The following is a 15,828-nucleotide window of genomic DNA, read 5'->3' on the forward strand; positions in this document are numbered from 1 at the left end:
TTAACAGAGTGAACAACAAGGAGCGCGAGCATGGTCAGCGGTCAGTCGTTTGGCTCAAGCGCGGTCAGCCTTGCTTGCATCACCTCCCTGTGCTCTGTTCAGTGTTTTCGTGGCGGCCATTCTCTTAGTTTAGCCTTTGGATCATTCTTTTACCCCCATCCCTCCCCTCCACTTAATTTTCCACTGTTAAATCAGTGTGACGGGGGCCTGGTTCCATTGGCGTGGGGGCTCAAGGCTGGAGGGCGCGGGTTTGCCAGCCATGGGGGCATAACTTTTTCTACGGGCTGGCCGTGCCAAAGGTGGAAGCCCCTGGACATCCTGGGCACCCACCTCCACTCCGCGACGCAGTTGTTAATAATTTATGAAACAATTTGACTGGTAAAGGAAACATTTATTTTGCCAGTTCAGATCAAAACAACTACAATAAAATGATTAAGATATCACATTATACCTCCATTTCCTTTCCACCAATGCACAGAGTGTTACCTTCCTGAAGGGCCTCCAGTTCAGAAGACTTGTATCCACTACTCTTGGCAATTCTAAAATGATTGAAATTAATTATTTATATAAACACCAATGAAATACCAGGTGAGCTTTTGCGCAAAAACATGATATCTTCACACGTGAAAATAACATGTTATCTTCACACGTGAAAAGATCACCATTGCCAAGACTACATGATAAATCATGCTTTTCACAGCAAAAAGCTATTAAAGTGAAAGGGTTTGGTATTTCACTGGTATTTATATAATAAATGAACATTACATGGTCACTTGGAGATACAAAATTTCTCTTCTTGTGTTGAAAAATATTCACTTGTTTGCTGCGCTCACTCGTGACATATTATTCACCACTCAAAGGGAAATATTTATGTTAGTTATTTGAAACTGTTGCAGTAGCTCTCAGTCAAGGCTAAAGAGTGGGACTACAGTATGTTGAGGGACAAGAAAATTGACATTTAAAAATATTGAGGGATTTCTTTGCTTTGGCCTTGACTGTTCAAAAATTCTCAAAAGATACAAAGGAGATTCCATTGCTGGAGATGAAGTACTGATTTATCCTGAACTCACTCTTTTCCCTCTAGATCCTTCAAAGAAGCTGTTCTTCCCTTTGTAATCAGTATACCTAACAAAAATCAAGGGCAAATTAAAATGAAACAAGAATGAAAAGGTGTAATGTAATCAAAAATTATACCTGGGCTCAGTTGTTCAAAGCAGGATTAATATAACCCAGGATTGGTGCAAAAATTGAATTCACAATCTGAATGCTTACAAAGAAAATTCCTGGAAATTATCTTTGTTGTTATCTGGAAATGACTTGTTTAAATTGACAGGGAAAATGTTTATTAACGAAAGAAAAAGGAACCTGAATTAAAATTTAACCCCAATAATAAATTGGCCTTTGAACAACTGGGTCCAGGGGGTGGGTGTGCAGGGAGAGAGAATAATTTTGTGCGGTGTGCAGGTGTGACTACTTAAAGCTCCTGTAAATCCAGTCCAAGCCCTAATCTTAACACTTCCAGCTGCACCTGCACCTTTAAATTAAAACCAGCACGGTGGGGGTGGGGATTGACAGGGGATACTGTATGTACACTGCTCTTTTCTAACAGTTCTTCTCCTCGTTCTTTCTTTACCTATCACACTTAAAATTAACTGCACCATACATACCATCTCCTTCCCACTTTTTATGCTATAAAAGAAAAACAACAAAAATAATTATTAATTTACTAATACTAACAGTTGAAAAAAAATTTTACAAAAATGACCAATTCTGGCCTTAGTTCTTCAAAAGGTGGATTATGCTATCTATCTACTGGATAAACCTCTATCTATCAAATGGCATAATTGGTTTCCCCTTATACCTAATTATCCGCTGCCAGGATATGTGGTTTATCGGGGGATAGCGCTATCCAGCACTGGAACAACAGAAGCCTGATGGTCTGTTTTAATAGTTAACTAAATAAAAATTCTGAATCAGTGTGATGAAAGGTGTGTTGTTGGTCAAAATTAAATTAGGCATAAAATGGCTTCCACCTACGTCGATTATCAGTTTCCTTTGTTTCCTAACCCGAATTATTCATGATCATGAATAATTAGGGTTAAGATAATGTTTTGACGTATTATCTTGTAAATTAATTTTATTATTGTCATTGAAAAGCCCTCTTTCAGGAGCATCATTAAAGTTTGTATTGTATGAAACAATTTTAACCTCAATTTCATTTTGACGTACAACTGATACAACACGCATACACTTTACCTTTTTCTTTGACATCTTTCCCCTGAGATACAATTAAACAACAAAGAAATATGTTTTAGCAATTTTACATATTCCATTAGCATAGCTTACTTCAAGCAGTCCTGGTCTGTCTGCTAAGTAAGTAAGTCACTCTGGCAGAGAACACAGTGCAGGAAGCCTTGATATAAAAATAAATGTGATAATGCAACTGAATGGATGTTGATAATATTGACAGTGTAATGGGAAGGGACTGAGTCAACTGCTGAGTTGCTACTATTAGATAAAAGGCTAATACACAGCTTGCAAGGAACAGCCTACATGTAGAAGCACCCTTCCCCCTCCTTTGTTGGGGGGGAGGGTGTGGCTACACGTAGGCTAGCAAGGAAACACGTGTCCAATAGCCTGGGGCTAGTGGATTTTGCTGCCAGGCTAGTGAAGTTTTTAGGAAATTCAAATCACAAAGAAGCTAAAATTCAATGCTGCTCATCAACAAATTCTATCGATCTTTGGGGCTGGGTAAAATGACTTTTGAGCTAGTACATGCTAGCTACAGCTTGCACGAATGGCAAGCTGTAAAACTGACTTTCTTTGCACCCTGAATACAGCCAGCTGATCAGACTGAGAGAGGAATTTGTCGAGAACAAGTTTGTTCACTCTAGAATAAAATCATTCATCATTTTGAGTAATTCAAACAAAAATGGTAACTATAAGAAATATGGCAGGATGAAGACCAAAACTGTACAATGTAAATATAATATTATTCTCAAACATTTATTGCATCAAACAACTAAACAAGAAGAACACAAGCATATTCCAAGGTGCTCATGTTTGCATCACACCAGTAAGCTTTCTTGCTTATGCTTATGCTTGGCCATGGGTCAAACATGTAGACTAGCCTTAACTTATATACTAGAACAAGAGGAGTAATTTCCTGGTCTTGCCCTGCCCAATTATTTATAATATTTTAAGATATGTATTGTACCTACCAAACAACATTAAAGTATAAACACGCATTTTCTTTTTCATCAGAGGAGTCTACATCAAAGGATTAAAGGAAAATAAATTTCAAGTGAGAAGAAATTCTAGAATGCAAACACATAAATATACATATAACTAAAACAGTCTGACAACAGAAGGAGCTCACCTATAGAGGACATTTGTTGTAGTGGAGACTTGAAGTGTGCTGTTTTAGTAATCTTTGGAACAGTAAAAGTCAGACTTTCATCTTTGTTAACAGCTAATTCTTTGCTAACATCTTCTTCTACAAAACTTGTCGGTATTGTGTTACTTTTAAAAACTTCTACTTTGTTTCCACTGTCTGATGGACTCACAGGCACGTTACAATGTGAATAGCTCTCCTAGAAAGAAAAACAAGAAGCAGCTTTCTTTGATTGTTTACCATTTACAAAAAGGTTTTGGATAATCCAGGTGGAAAGTAAAGGAAACACTACTTTTTGGGTCATTCCAGCCGCAAAATTTCTGGGAGCCACAGAACGTCTCAAAAGGCAGTCCTTTTTTTCCAGGTGGAATATTCCAAACGCAGATTTGTGTTCCATTTCTTCAAACCCATCTTTGATACCAGGTTCAGACTTTCATGGCCTTCTTTTGGTAAATGGAACTGATTAGTGCAAAAGGTAATTATACAATTCTGGGAAGAAATTTACCACCATTGAATTTTGCTTACCATTTATCCAAACCGTGAACTGACCAGTTTGCCCGTGTAAAATGGTAAACAACCTTTACCTCTATAATGCAAGATTATACAATGTATGCTGATGATATATTGAGTAAATAACATAATATGCAGAGACAGGCCTCACTGGCAATGTTTGATAGGTCACAATATACACCACCTATCCATAAGCTGGTCATCTGCCTGTTTGTTTCAATGCCTTTTCCCCCTCTGTTTTCCATTTTGTGCAACTTTCCAGTTTTTGAATGCCTGCAACAGGCCTAGTTGTCTACAAAAAGAGCCCCCAGTTCTGTTAAGGACCTCCCCCCCCCCAACCCACCCATATATTAATTACCCCCTCATACCTTTTCAAATCCTGATTTACTTGATAATTTATAGAATAGGGTACCCTGCGAGCAGAGGTTTCTCTTTTGCATGGTTTTTAGCGTTTACAAAGTCATTCGTGTGGCTTGTCTGTCCCGTAGTTGGTTTGTTTTAGAAAACAAACTAACTATGCGACAGACAAGCCATGCGAACTGCTTCGTAAACGCTAAAAGCCATGCAAGAGAGAAACCTCTGCTTGCAGAGTAGGGATAGGGCCACACTATAATTATTAAGCTAATGTACAGAGAGTCCAGAGATAACAAAAGAAATATTGCAGTGAGGAAATGACACAGAAACTTGGTTTAATCAACTCACAGCTCTACTTCAATTTTTCAATCTTTTTAAGATGGAAAATTGACCATTTCATAGTTGATACAACCACAATTTTTTTGCACAAATAACTCTTCTAATTAATCATAATCATTGAATGGACAAATTTATTTGAATAACATTGAAAAAACCTTTTGCTTGTGACTGTACTGTGAAAAATGATTTGTCGCATTCTCTCTCCTTAAATGATGAAAAAGGAGAGAAAAACTCCTTAAAATAAGCTTAATTATTGGGCAAGATTATGCTGGCCGTCTCAGAATACTGTATGTAAATTATATCTCTCCAGGTAATTTCAAACCGGTCAGTGTAAAACGCAGACTGCAGACTATTGTTTTCACCATCCAAATGAGAACTTGACAAAAATAGTCCTATTGTTTTCTAACCCTAAAAACAATAGTCCGCAGTCAGTCCGCAGTCTGCATTTTACACTGCCCCATTTTTTTCCAAACCAAAGCAAAATGGAGGATTCCCATGCACTTCGATCAAATGTATCAGTTGCCCGTCTTAAGCCCAAAGCAAAGGCTTACGCATAAACGCTGTTTAAATGAGCAAATCTCCTGAATCGCCCCACATCAAATGCAAGAGCCTTCTGCTCGTCTCACCTGACATGAAGTGGCGTGCAAACCTGCGAGTGAATTCTTTGAGTTTTCATCTTTGTTTAAATGGTTTCCAGCGAGAAATGGAGTGATAAATTTCATTTTCTTAGAAGCTCTAGCCGAAGGGGCTGCGGAGCGACGCATGGTGTTGGGAAAAACAGACAGAATTCACGGAGCAAAAACTTGCAACTCGAACTTTCGCGCCAATGTGAGGTAGCCTCGCTTTGAGGAGAAACCGGGGCCAGGTTTTAAAGTTTATTCAGGCTTCGTTCTACAAATATGGTAAACTTCTGATAAAAAAAACGAAGTTTGTACCCAGAAAAATATGAAAACTTCTTCGTTTACTGGAAATTAGCAAAAATAGTCAAAACTTTTCACCTTGACTGAATTATTTATTTTCTCATTTTTTGAGAGTAGTGCCAAGCTGCCGGGCCTCTTTTATGATGGTAAATTCCCGTGATGCTCTAGGGTGGTGTGGTGGCCAAGCGCATATCAAAGCTGTCTTCGAGGCGGAAATTCTGCAGAGCTTGTGAAGATAAATTGTGCTTTTTTGTTGAGAAAAACTTTGGAATACGTTTCGAAAACCTCAGGAAAAAATCGAAAGGTTACCAGTGGATCAAAGTGTGAGTAAATTTGGGATGGATGGGTAGTTTTAGTGCATTAATTTTGTGGATGCGATCAATGCTGTTGTTCGTTATGAAAAACCAAAATGGCGGCAATGTCGCGCATGCTCTGCCTTGTATGAAATTGACCGAAAATGGCATTTCCTCTTGCAGGATGCTTTGGACGTTTCCTTCACAGGATAGGAATATTATGTCAAACAAGCACCTTGTGGAGTTGAAGTGATGCGGCGAAACAGCGAATCGTCGCAATATCACGATGAAACTCCTCGCAGAAGAGTTCGCAGGACGCCTTCTCATGACTTGGAAAGACATCATAGCAATGATATTAAAGTGGCCAGGTCGTTGGATGGTGTAGAAAATGTGCCGACCTCGCCTTACTCGCAAGCCTCATTTCAATATCTAGGACCTCATGGAGCCAGTTCGACTCCAAGTCCGACTCGATCGGTGCAACCTGTTAGCCCTCATAGAAGCGTGAGCTACCATGGATTCCAGCGTAGTTTTAGTCAGCCTGTGGGGTCAACAGGAGAAATGTCTCCCTGTTCCCCATTTCCTCACCCAGTTGTTTCGCCATCACATTACCAGTCTTCTTCACCAATGCATGTGTCCCCAGCTCTGTCTCCTTCAGCTCTCCCTTCCACGCCTTCATGCGCAACACCTAGTAGTGTAACATACACGCTTTCTCGTGGTCCAGGCTCAATGAGTCCCAGAGGCTCAAGTTTAAAAACTCCTGAATTTTATGCAGGGATGCCAGATGCATCTCAGTTAAGTCCTGCGGATCCGAACTTTACAGTTCCTTATTCATCTGAACCTTTCTCTAATCCCAGGGATCAGTTTGTTTACAGTGGGGGAAGTCCCTCTCAAGGCGGCACCATTCATCATCTCGGGTACAACACATCTCACAGGACACAGTCATTACAGAATCCAGCACTATTTACAAATCAGTTGTCACCTGGTCGAAATCAACCCACAGGAAATGCTTTGAATCCTCATGGTTCAGTCAGTGTTAGCAGAAATCATGGTGTAGCAAACAGGGGAGATAAATCTCCCGGATTCCCTGTATCATCTGATTTACTTGAAACAGGAAAGTTACGACAGCTTGTAATTGGATATTATAATGGAGAAATTGAAACCTTAAAGGCAAATTATCGTGAGAAGCTACAAGAGTTGTTTTTTCTTCAAAGTGGAGGCAATATGATGGATTTCTTAATATGGAAAAAGAGGCCAAGTCCACAATTTTTACAGTTTCTCAACTCAAATCGCTTGGATGATACATCTGGTATGAATCCTTCACTTACTGCAATGACTGTGTCGCCATCTTCTAGGTTACCACAAAGTTTTATGTGGCCTCAGCAACAAGCAGATGCTAGCAATGCTGGTGTTACAGACTTGACTGCATTGCAAAGACAAGTTCATGAACAAGCTGGTCTTGATCCTCGAAAATCAGTGCCAGGCAATTTCAATGCAAATTCTAATTATAACCCCCAAATTTCTGATGGAATTGCACCTAATGTTTCTCCATTTACTGGAAACCAACCTCTTTCAAGAACAAATGTAGTCAGCAACCCTCCTCCATTTTCTAGGTCAATGTCATTACCAAATCCTCCTCTAGAAATGCATGTTCCGTCTGGCCATGGGACCAATCATTTCGAAAGTAATCATGCAGCAGTAGGCACAGTGGCCAAAAGCCATGTGTCTGGTGTCAGTGCAGTTCAATCTGGAGTGCCAAATCAGGCAATATCTAATGGACCTACTGTGCATCCTCATGGAGCGAGAAGCACCAGAGGACAATCGTTATCCTCCATGCTTGAACAGTCTTTCAGCAGTACAGAGGATATTGCCGTAGAAGCAAAGAAAGAGGCAGAAGTACTCAAAAGAGTTTCTGAACTGCGTAAGGAAGGTCTCTGGTCTTTGACCCGTCTCCCTAAAGTCAAGGAATCAGATAGGTGTAAAGCACACTGGGACTATCTCCTTGAAGAGATGACCTGGTTAGCAACTGACTTTGTGCAGGAAAGGAAGTGGAAAAGGGGTATTTGTAAGAAGGTACATGTTAAAATGTAAATATTTCCTTCTTAGAAAAGCTCACTGTAAAACTTTATGCAAGGATGCAAGCAGCTAAATATTATACATATATTAATTCAGGGTTGTCAGAAAGTTTTGAAGTAGACGACTGAGTTGTCAAAGTAAGCAGCTAGTCCAAGGATATTTTATTTAAAGAATGCCATCTGTAAAGAAATGCTAAGCAGAGTAGCTAGCCAACACTAACCAAGTAGGCAGCGATTTTCGCCAGCAGCAGGCTACTTTTGACAACCCTGATTAATAATTAATAGACTGGATACCAGGGCTCGACTTTCAGAAAAAAATCTTGGGGCCAGCTGGCCTCTAAGTTTTCATTTTTGGTCGCCAGGACAAGTATTCTAGTCGCCAAAAATTATCTTCAAGAAAAAATAGCATACAATATACTTAAGGTCTTTTTAACCTCAACAAAATCGTCAATAAGTTACCTTCTACAAAACAGGCTACATAACCCCTACAATGGCACTTGTTATAAAATTCATTTTTACGTATTTATGTATTCCGTTACCGTTAAACTAACGGATAGCTAACGGCTTTTCTAACGCTCTAACGGCTTGTCCCAACGCTCTAACGATTTGTTCTAACGGATTGCTCTGACGATCTAACGGTTGATTCTTAGCAGCTAACGGTTGGTCCGTCTACTTGTAAGAGAAAATCACTAGTGATGAATTCGATTCGACAGAAGTCTTTTTTAAGACTTCCGTCAAAATTAACCGGGCAAATGGATCGCAGTTTTCAACAAGTCCCTTGTTTGTCCGGGAATAAATTTTAGCGCATCGATTAACAATGATTCCTTTATGTCGAACGTGTATCTAGATTGCGGACTCGATTGCAGATTAGTCTGATAAAAACTTAAGAGAACAAACGTCTATCTCGGGCTTCTTGTAAACTACTTTTTTATGCAAATTTATGTTGACATTTGAGCCCTTCGCGACAAAGCGTTACGTGACGACCCAAGTGAGAGCTTTGCTGCATTTTATTGACTTCTAATAAAGTATCGTTGAAGTCAGACTTCTTGAACAGACTTCTAGTCAAATCAACTTTTGCCCGAAAATACTGACCATCTGTTTCTTCTTTGTGAAGGAGACTTTCGATCACGTGTTAGGCAACGAGATAGATCATGTTTCACCGATGTTCATTTCTGAACATCAATGCAAATATGGAACGGCAAAGCGAATTTTTGCAGAGTTGTTTTTTCATAGCCCAAATGAGTTTTTTTCTAATACAAAAAATTTGTTTAACTGCAAGTGTATTTCATTTCCTGAAGCCTGAATAACTGTTTGAGGAAATTTACGCTTCAGTATTTACCTTAAGAGATTTTGGACGCCGCCCGCAGGTTTGTGAGTTCTTCGACCGATGCTGTACGATGCGAACGGACATTAAAACGGGCAAAAATCGTGCGAAAGGAAGCCTTAAAACATCAGTTACAAGCTCTTACAGAATAATTTTTCTAAAGCGATGGTGTTACAGACCCACTAAAAGACAGTCTCCGTTGCCCGTTGGAACTTCTTCAACAGTGTATTTCAGTAGAAGATCGACGGACGATCTAACGGATACGGATGAGTTGCTAGCCTTAAAGACTGAATTGCCAAACGCCTCCAACGATTTTTATTGATCTGTCTAACGGATGACTGACGGATAGCTAACGGTCTAACCGATTAACGGATTATCGTTAGTGTACGTTTTCCCAAAGAAGGTCAAAAATATCATGGGGGCCAGCCTGGCAACCAGGCGTGAAAAGTAAGTCGCCACTAAAAAATTCAAGTCACATTGGCGACCCCAGGGGTCGCAACGTCGAGCCCTGGATACAATAAATATTATTGTATCCATTCTATTTCAGCCTCACTGGCCTATTCAGCATGAACAAAATTTAAAGGAATCTTTTTTTTTTTGCTAAAAATAAGTTCAACGAGGTCAATTAACATAAACATATAACAGTAATAAATGGGACCTCATTTGGGAAAATAGAGATTAAGGTGAAAGGCTTTTTTCAGATTTAAATGTCAGTGCCTTTAAAGAGTGCATAAGTACAGTTTATATACGTGAAAAACACATGAAACCACCATAATGTCTGAGGACCAATCCATTGAACAGCGTGTTTAAACGTTGTTATAATTATTAATTCTCATCAAAACAAGGCAAACAATCCGTACAAACAATTTATAATATAACCTGACATAGCATGAATCTGTCCTGATTCTGGCCGTAAAGTGATTTTTACTGAGTGAATTGAACAAGGCATGGCAAGATACCAGTTTTGTCTAACTGTAGAGGTCAAAGAAAACATTTTTCACGCTATATTTTGGTTCATAATCACGTCAAGAATTAAGCATGACTTTCCGAAACTAAACAAAGTGTTACCACCACTAATAATAATCATGAATAGTTGGGGGTAGGAGACAAAGGAAATTGGGAATCAAGCTACAGTCTCAGTCAAAATGTTTGGGACACTTTAGTGTCTTTACTCTTGTTACCCTCCCAGTGTTGGTGTGCAAGATTTGGTGAGGTAACTGCGATAAACAGCATTGGGAGGACAAGTAGACGGCGCCGAAGTAAAAAAAGCAGCATAAGGTGGAAGTTTCCCAACTATTTTTTTCTGGTACTGTAGGTTGAAACCATTTCAACCTGGACTTCATTTTGAACTACAACATATACATATATCACTTTTGCAGATATCCAGAGCTGTTCTAAAATACCATCAGGAACAGAAAAGCAAGGAAGTAAAAGCTGAAAAGGAAGAATCAGTTCGTCTCAGAAAGATTGCTGCAAGCATATCAAAGGAAATCAAGCAATTTTGGTCTTCTGTTGAAAAGGTTACCATTTGTGTCTGTTATGTTAGCTGCTTGTTTGTAAGTCCTTCATGCCTAATTATAAATTCAAGAAAAGATGAGGTTAGGGGTAAGTGCCTACAACAGTGGTGGAGTCGTGCACATGTAAGCTGTCAATAGGTATCTATAGCAACCCAGTGTGTGGCATCCACCAACAGCACTGAAAAAGAATTCAGTGCAAAATGAACAGGACATAGTTACTTACCACAGAGTGAGGGAGAAAAGGGCAGAAAAGTAGCATCAAGGCCCTGAATAGTCCAGTTCAAGTTCAGTTCAAGTTCAGAAGTGAAGACACATTTTTTATAAGCTTAGCCTCTATCTGAAGTAAATATATTCACAAATTCCAACAAGGTTAAGACCTGGTTATTGCTCTGTCTATTGTGTATTTTCAAGTTTGAAACACTAACTTGCCGGAATTTTGAATATTTTACGTTATGTCAATGCTAACTCTGTATGAATGTGTCATTAATTTTTGTATCCAGCGGTAATTTTTGATTCAAAAAAGGACTATTAATGTGAAGTTAAGTCATGCTACTTTGTGGGCTTCCCCTTAGCAAATATGAGGGATTATTTAAACCACATAATTAAATCACAACATTTCAAAGCATAACATTAAACATACTTGGCTATATCAGATTTATGTTGGGTAGCATTTTTTTGATTGCCCTTGACAGGTTGTCCAGTACAAGGTTCAAAGCAGATTAGAAGAGAACAGAAAGAAAGCTCTTGACTTGCAGTTAAACTTCATTGTGGATCAAACAGAGAAGTATTCATCTTGGCTGGCAGAGAGCCTTGCTGTACCACCACCCTCCAGTGGTCCAGCATCGGGTGTCTCCACCGGGCCTTCCTCTCCAGTATCATCTAAACCAGAAGGTAGGTCAAAGTAATTGTAATGTGGCTAAATATCATTTAGACAAAGTTAAATTCGAGCAAATGCTGCCAGCAGTACTGATCTGCAGTACATGACATCTGCAGTACATGACCTTTGGGGTGGCCTCCCGGGGTTTTGCAGGGTTTCAAGGTTCATTGCTTTACACATGCTGTGTTATCAGCTGATCTTTGCAGATCAAAAGTTCAGCTATTGCAAATCATTGCATATTCTTGGCCCTCTCCTCCCTCTTTTGCATTCGGTTGACAGGGTAAGTATCCTTTCAGGTAAGTTATTTCCACTGATTTTTTCAGCGTGATGGTGCCGGTTAGTGGATGCTCGTTTGGGTGGTTCTCGCATTCCAGGGTTGCCATGGGAACCTCCCTGCAGCCATGTCATCTGCCACCCTGCTAACCTGTAAGGCACCAGTTCCCAAGCTCATCTATTTGTGATGAGTTTAAACCGTAATTGTTTACCCACAAGGCACTTGTTCAGTGGGAACATTCCATATTTCTTGAGATATCCTTGTTTGGTTATCAATTCAAAGTATGCCAGATGACAAAATTAACAGCCTCCAAGGTTTTGTGGAAAAACTAAAGTGAATCAACAGCAGCCACCACGGGGGGCTAGTTGAACCCTGGCACTGACCAAGATCTGCTGCAATGCACCGACTGGTTTTTCAAGGGATTAACTGTTTAATTAGTGGTGGAAGAAAATTAAAACCCTCTAACCAAAACCAATTTTTACAACATTTTTAGGTGGCGATAGTGAATTTGAGCCTGCTGAGGAACTGGATGATGAGGAGACAATTGATGTTGAAGAAGCTCAGGAGCAGTCTGAATCCAGAGAAAAAGAGCTGGAGATGCTGCGACAAGAAAGTGAAATCCCCTTGGAAAAACTTTTGGAGAGCCTACCTCCAGAGATACTTGAGGAAAGGAGTGACGAAAGTGGAACTGAAGAAAGTGATAATGATGATGATTCATCTGCTGAAAGTGATGCTTCAAGGTAAGATTTGGTGGGTTGCAGAAACCAAAGCAAGCAAACTGCTCGTGGCACAAAAATAATTAATACAATATCATGGTCATTTGCTTGGTCTTTAAGTTTTCCTCAATAACCATGGTTCTCATGGCCAGCGAATGCAGCATTGAAAGGGTACCGTTTCTTTTGTCATGACACATTTTCGTTTGTATTTCCCATAGCAATGAAAGTGATAACAGCGATATTGAAGTAGATGTTGAGGGCAACAATGATGAAGAACAAGAACAAGAAGCAAAGAAGAAACAGACGTCATCCACAAGGTAAATGCTTTTGAAGCAAACAGGTGACATAATCAAATTTGTTTTATTGTAAGCACCCTCAAGGTTTTAATGCAGAGGAAATTATCCAACTTAGAACTCCTGAACCAAAGTTAGCTGTTTTTGAACTGTGCACTGTTTCCCTTTATAAAGGAACCTCTAAGCTATTTCCAACCTATTGTCACTTAATATGGAGATTAAGATACCATGATGGGAACGGCAGCAAAAATGTTGCTAAAAAAGTGAATTTGTGTCCTTTTAATCTCTATCGTGATTATTTCAACTTCCTTACTTGATCAAATGCAAGCCAGCTCTTCTGAAGTTGAATTCCTAAGAACCATATTCCGAAGAGGAAGACAATTTTGTCATGGCTTGTTTACATCGTCCATGAAACTTGAAATCAGGCATTTCCACATCAGTGGTGCAGTGAGGGCAAAGAAATGTACTGTAAAAGTGTGCTGCTCATGCAGAGCTCTTGTTTTGCCTTCTCAACCTATTGCTTTTTTGACGTCCTTGTTGCTGTTGACGTTGTGGCATCTTAAACTCCTTATTCTCTTGTGGCTGATTGTAGAAAACCTAGTGGTACAGGTGAGTCAGCTGAAGCAGATGTAGAGTTTGTTGTAACTGAAGAAGGTACGGAGGAAGACGATGAACAGACTCTAGAAGAAGAGGAAAGGATGGAAGGAGAAGCTGACCATAAAAATGAGATTGACAGCCTTCAGAAAGAAGGTATGAATTACAGTTCTGTTTTTTTAGTTAAGATCCATTCTGAGGTTAAACTAGCATCCAACCTAAGCACACCTGGACTACCAAAATTCCAGACAATGGTTACTAAGGAATAAAAAGAATTAAACAAGTTCCTAGTTGATTATTAAGTGGATTGATGCCTTTTTATGTACCAAGGTGAAATGCCGATTGAAGAGCTGATGAAGATGTATAGTGCTGCTGAGAATGAGTCAACAGATATGCAGAGTGATGTGGAGAGCTCGCAAGAATCATCTGAAGAAGGTACTGTGGGAAGTGTAGAACTGGTCTACAAATAAAAATTTTCTTTGTGGTATCCAGTTATTGTTTTTCTTAATTTGCAGAAATGAGTGATGTAGAGGGGATGGAGTATCTTGTTCAGACAGACCAGGAAAAAGCCAGTGAATCACAGGTGTGTTCTGTTACCTTGGAAGACTGGACTTGTATCAGAACAACTAGATTTCTGCATTCATCTGGAACTTATAAAGGCAGTGATTTAAAGTTCAGCATCTTTAGTACATTGGTCACTCAATATGTTCTTGATTGTCACCATTGTCACCATTCATCAAGTTGCAACTTGTTGAAAAGGACGTATAGAACCTTTAATATTATTATTATTCATGTTCTACAACTTTCTGTCAAATTCCGAAAACTGTGAACAACTGAAAAATTTCAGGAATGTTGATTGTGTACTGGCCAATCACAATAAAGTTCGGGACACGCTAGCAAAGCTCAAAACCACAAACTAATTGCCGTTGCTTTTTGCAGTTTAGTTATCTCGCGCCTTATTGGCCTATTTCTCGCAACACAATAACATTCAATAAATATTTCTGGTGTTCACAGTTTTGTGAGTTTCACAGTAACATAGTAATAAATCTAATGACCTATTTTTTTTCACCTGACATAATGTACTCTACAACATGAATTGAGCAAGAGTTGAATGTAGAATTTTTGAAAAGTGGTATAGGTAGTGACCTACGCTTAGTACTGTAAAGGAGATGCTGAGTCATTGCCACCTGCCTATTTTTATGATGCACTAAGTAATGAATACCATTTTATTCATCTTTAAACACAGTATTTCAATAATAGGTACAATAATGATGAAATAATATTGTTTTGTAGAGTGCTGATTCTGATCCAGACCAAGAGCTGACAGATGCAGCTGCAACTGCACAGAGCTTACAACCTCGAGGATTCACCTTGGAGACTACTGAAGTAAGTATCTAGCTTTTATTCGATCGTCAAGGGGGGCGTAGTTATTCAGAGGTTATTCAGAAGAAAAATATCCAACTTATTGTATCAGAAAGTGCCTGCCATGCATGTTACACACCGTTCTGCTGGTAAAGGTTGTCTTTTTAAAGGTAGTTTGGTGTTGCTGCTGTTTCTAAGAAAGAGCAAGAGATTTTTTATAGGTGACCCTTCTTCTTCCAAGACTTTACAAAGTACATGTGCTGGTGTAAAGTACTAAGTAGATTGTGACAAATATGTTGGATCTTAGAGGAACACTACTAAGTTGGTCACATCAGAAGACCACAAACCCAAATGGTAGCACTAGAACACATGTAACTCTCTCCAGAAATGGACTAGCAACATTTTCTTCCTCTTTGCCCAGATCAAGACCAAAGTGCCATTTTTGCTGCGTGGTGTCTTGCGTGAATATCAACTGATTGGCTTAGACTGGCTGGTAACCATGCATGAGAAACACCTAAATGGCATTCTGGCAGATGAAATGGGATTAGGTAAGACAATCCAGACAATAGCATTGCTTGCACACCTGGCTTGTGAGAAGAGCATGTGGGGTCCTCACCTTGTTGTTGTTCCCACATCTGTCATGTTGAATTGGGAGTTGGAGTTTAAGAAATGGTGTCCTGGATTCAAAATCTTGACTTACTATGGCAGCCAAAAGGAACGCAAGGCCAAGAGACAGGTGGGTGCATTGGTCTTGTCTTCTGTCAGGGCTTCGACTTTTCTTTTTTCTGCACTTCTACAACCTGCAAGGTCCAATTATGTCAATGTCGAAGTCAATAGGTCAAGTAATATGCAGATTAGGATAAGCAAGCAAAATGATCATGTTTTAAGTTGTTTTAGACATTTTGTATGGCCATCTAATTTGAGTTTTTTTAAAATCTTGGAAGAACAGTTTCAAGAGGATTCTAATACTGTTGCCTCGTCGTTTTGTT

At 39.4% G+C, this 15,828-nt stretch overlaps 2 protein-coding genes across 2 annotated transcripts in view; one reads left to right on the forward strand and one right to left on the reverse strand.

Moving 5' to 3' along the window:
- LOC140953170 (DNA repair and recombination protein RAD54B-like) overlaps positions 1-5,411 on the reverse strand; it is a 35,982-nt gene extending 30,571 nt beyond the window's left edge. Inside the window, exons 1-7 of the mRNA XM_073402670.1 lie at positions 5,224-5,411; positions 3,380-3,593; positions 3,222-3,270; positions 2,257-2,278; positions 1,668-1,689; positions 1,071-1,125; positions 452-539 (exon numbers count right to left, since the gene is read on the reverse strand). Of these exons, the coding sequence (XP_073258771.1) occupies positions 452-539; positions 1,071-1,125; positions 1,668-1,689; positions 2,257-2,278; positions 3,222-3,270; positions 3,380-3,593; positions 5,224-5,361 (588 nt within the window). The 5' untranslated portion in view covers positions 5,362-5,411. The remainder of the gene's footprint in view (positions 1-451; positions 540-1,070; positions 1,126-1,667; positions 1,690-2,256; positions 2,279-3,221; positions 3,271-3,379; positions 3,594-5,223) is intronic.
- A 292-nt stretch (positions 5,412-5,703) lies between these two features.
- The window catches only part of LOC140952628 (helicase domino-like), a 47,868-nt gene continuing 37,743 nt past the window's right edge, over positions 5,704-15,828 (forward strand). The window contains exons 1-11 of the mRNA XM_073402061.1: positions 5,704-5,840; positions 5,994-7,880; positions 10,586-10,726; positions 11,416-11,614; positions 12,368-12,614; positions 12,809-12,907; positions 13,476-13,633; positions 13,808-13,912; positions 13,993-14,060; positions 14,771-14,863; positions 15,261-15,575. Coding sequence (XP_073258162.1) covers positions 6,063-7,880; positions 10,586-10,726; positions 11,416-11,614; positions 12,368-12,614; positions 12,809-12,907; positions 13,476-13,633; positions 13,808-13,912; positions 13,993-14,060; positions 14,771-14,863; positions 15,261-15,575 — 3,243 coding nt within the window. The 5' untranslated portion in view covers positions 5,704-5,840; positions 5,994-6,062. The remainder of the gene's footprint in view (positions 5,841-5,993; positions 7,881-10,585; positions 10,727-11,415; positions 11,615-12,367; positions 12,615-12,808; positions 12,908-13,475; positions 13,634-13,807; positions 13,913-13,992; positions 14,061-14,770; positions 14,864-15,260; positions 15,576-15,828) is intronic.

Source organism: Porites lutea, chromosome 11 (genome assembly GCF_958299795.1).
Source record: "Porites lutea chromosome 11, jaPorLute2.1, whole genome shotgun sequence".
Lineage (NCBI taxonomy): Eukaryota > Metazoa > Cnidaria > Anthozoa > Scleractinia > Poritidae > Porites > Porites lutea.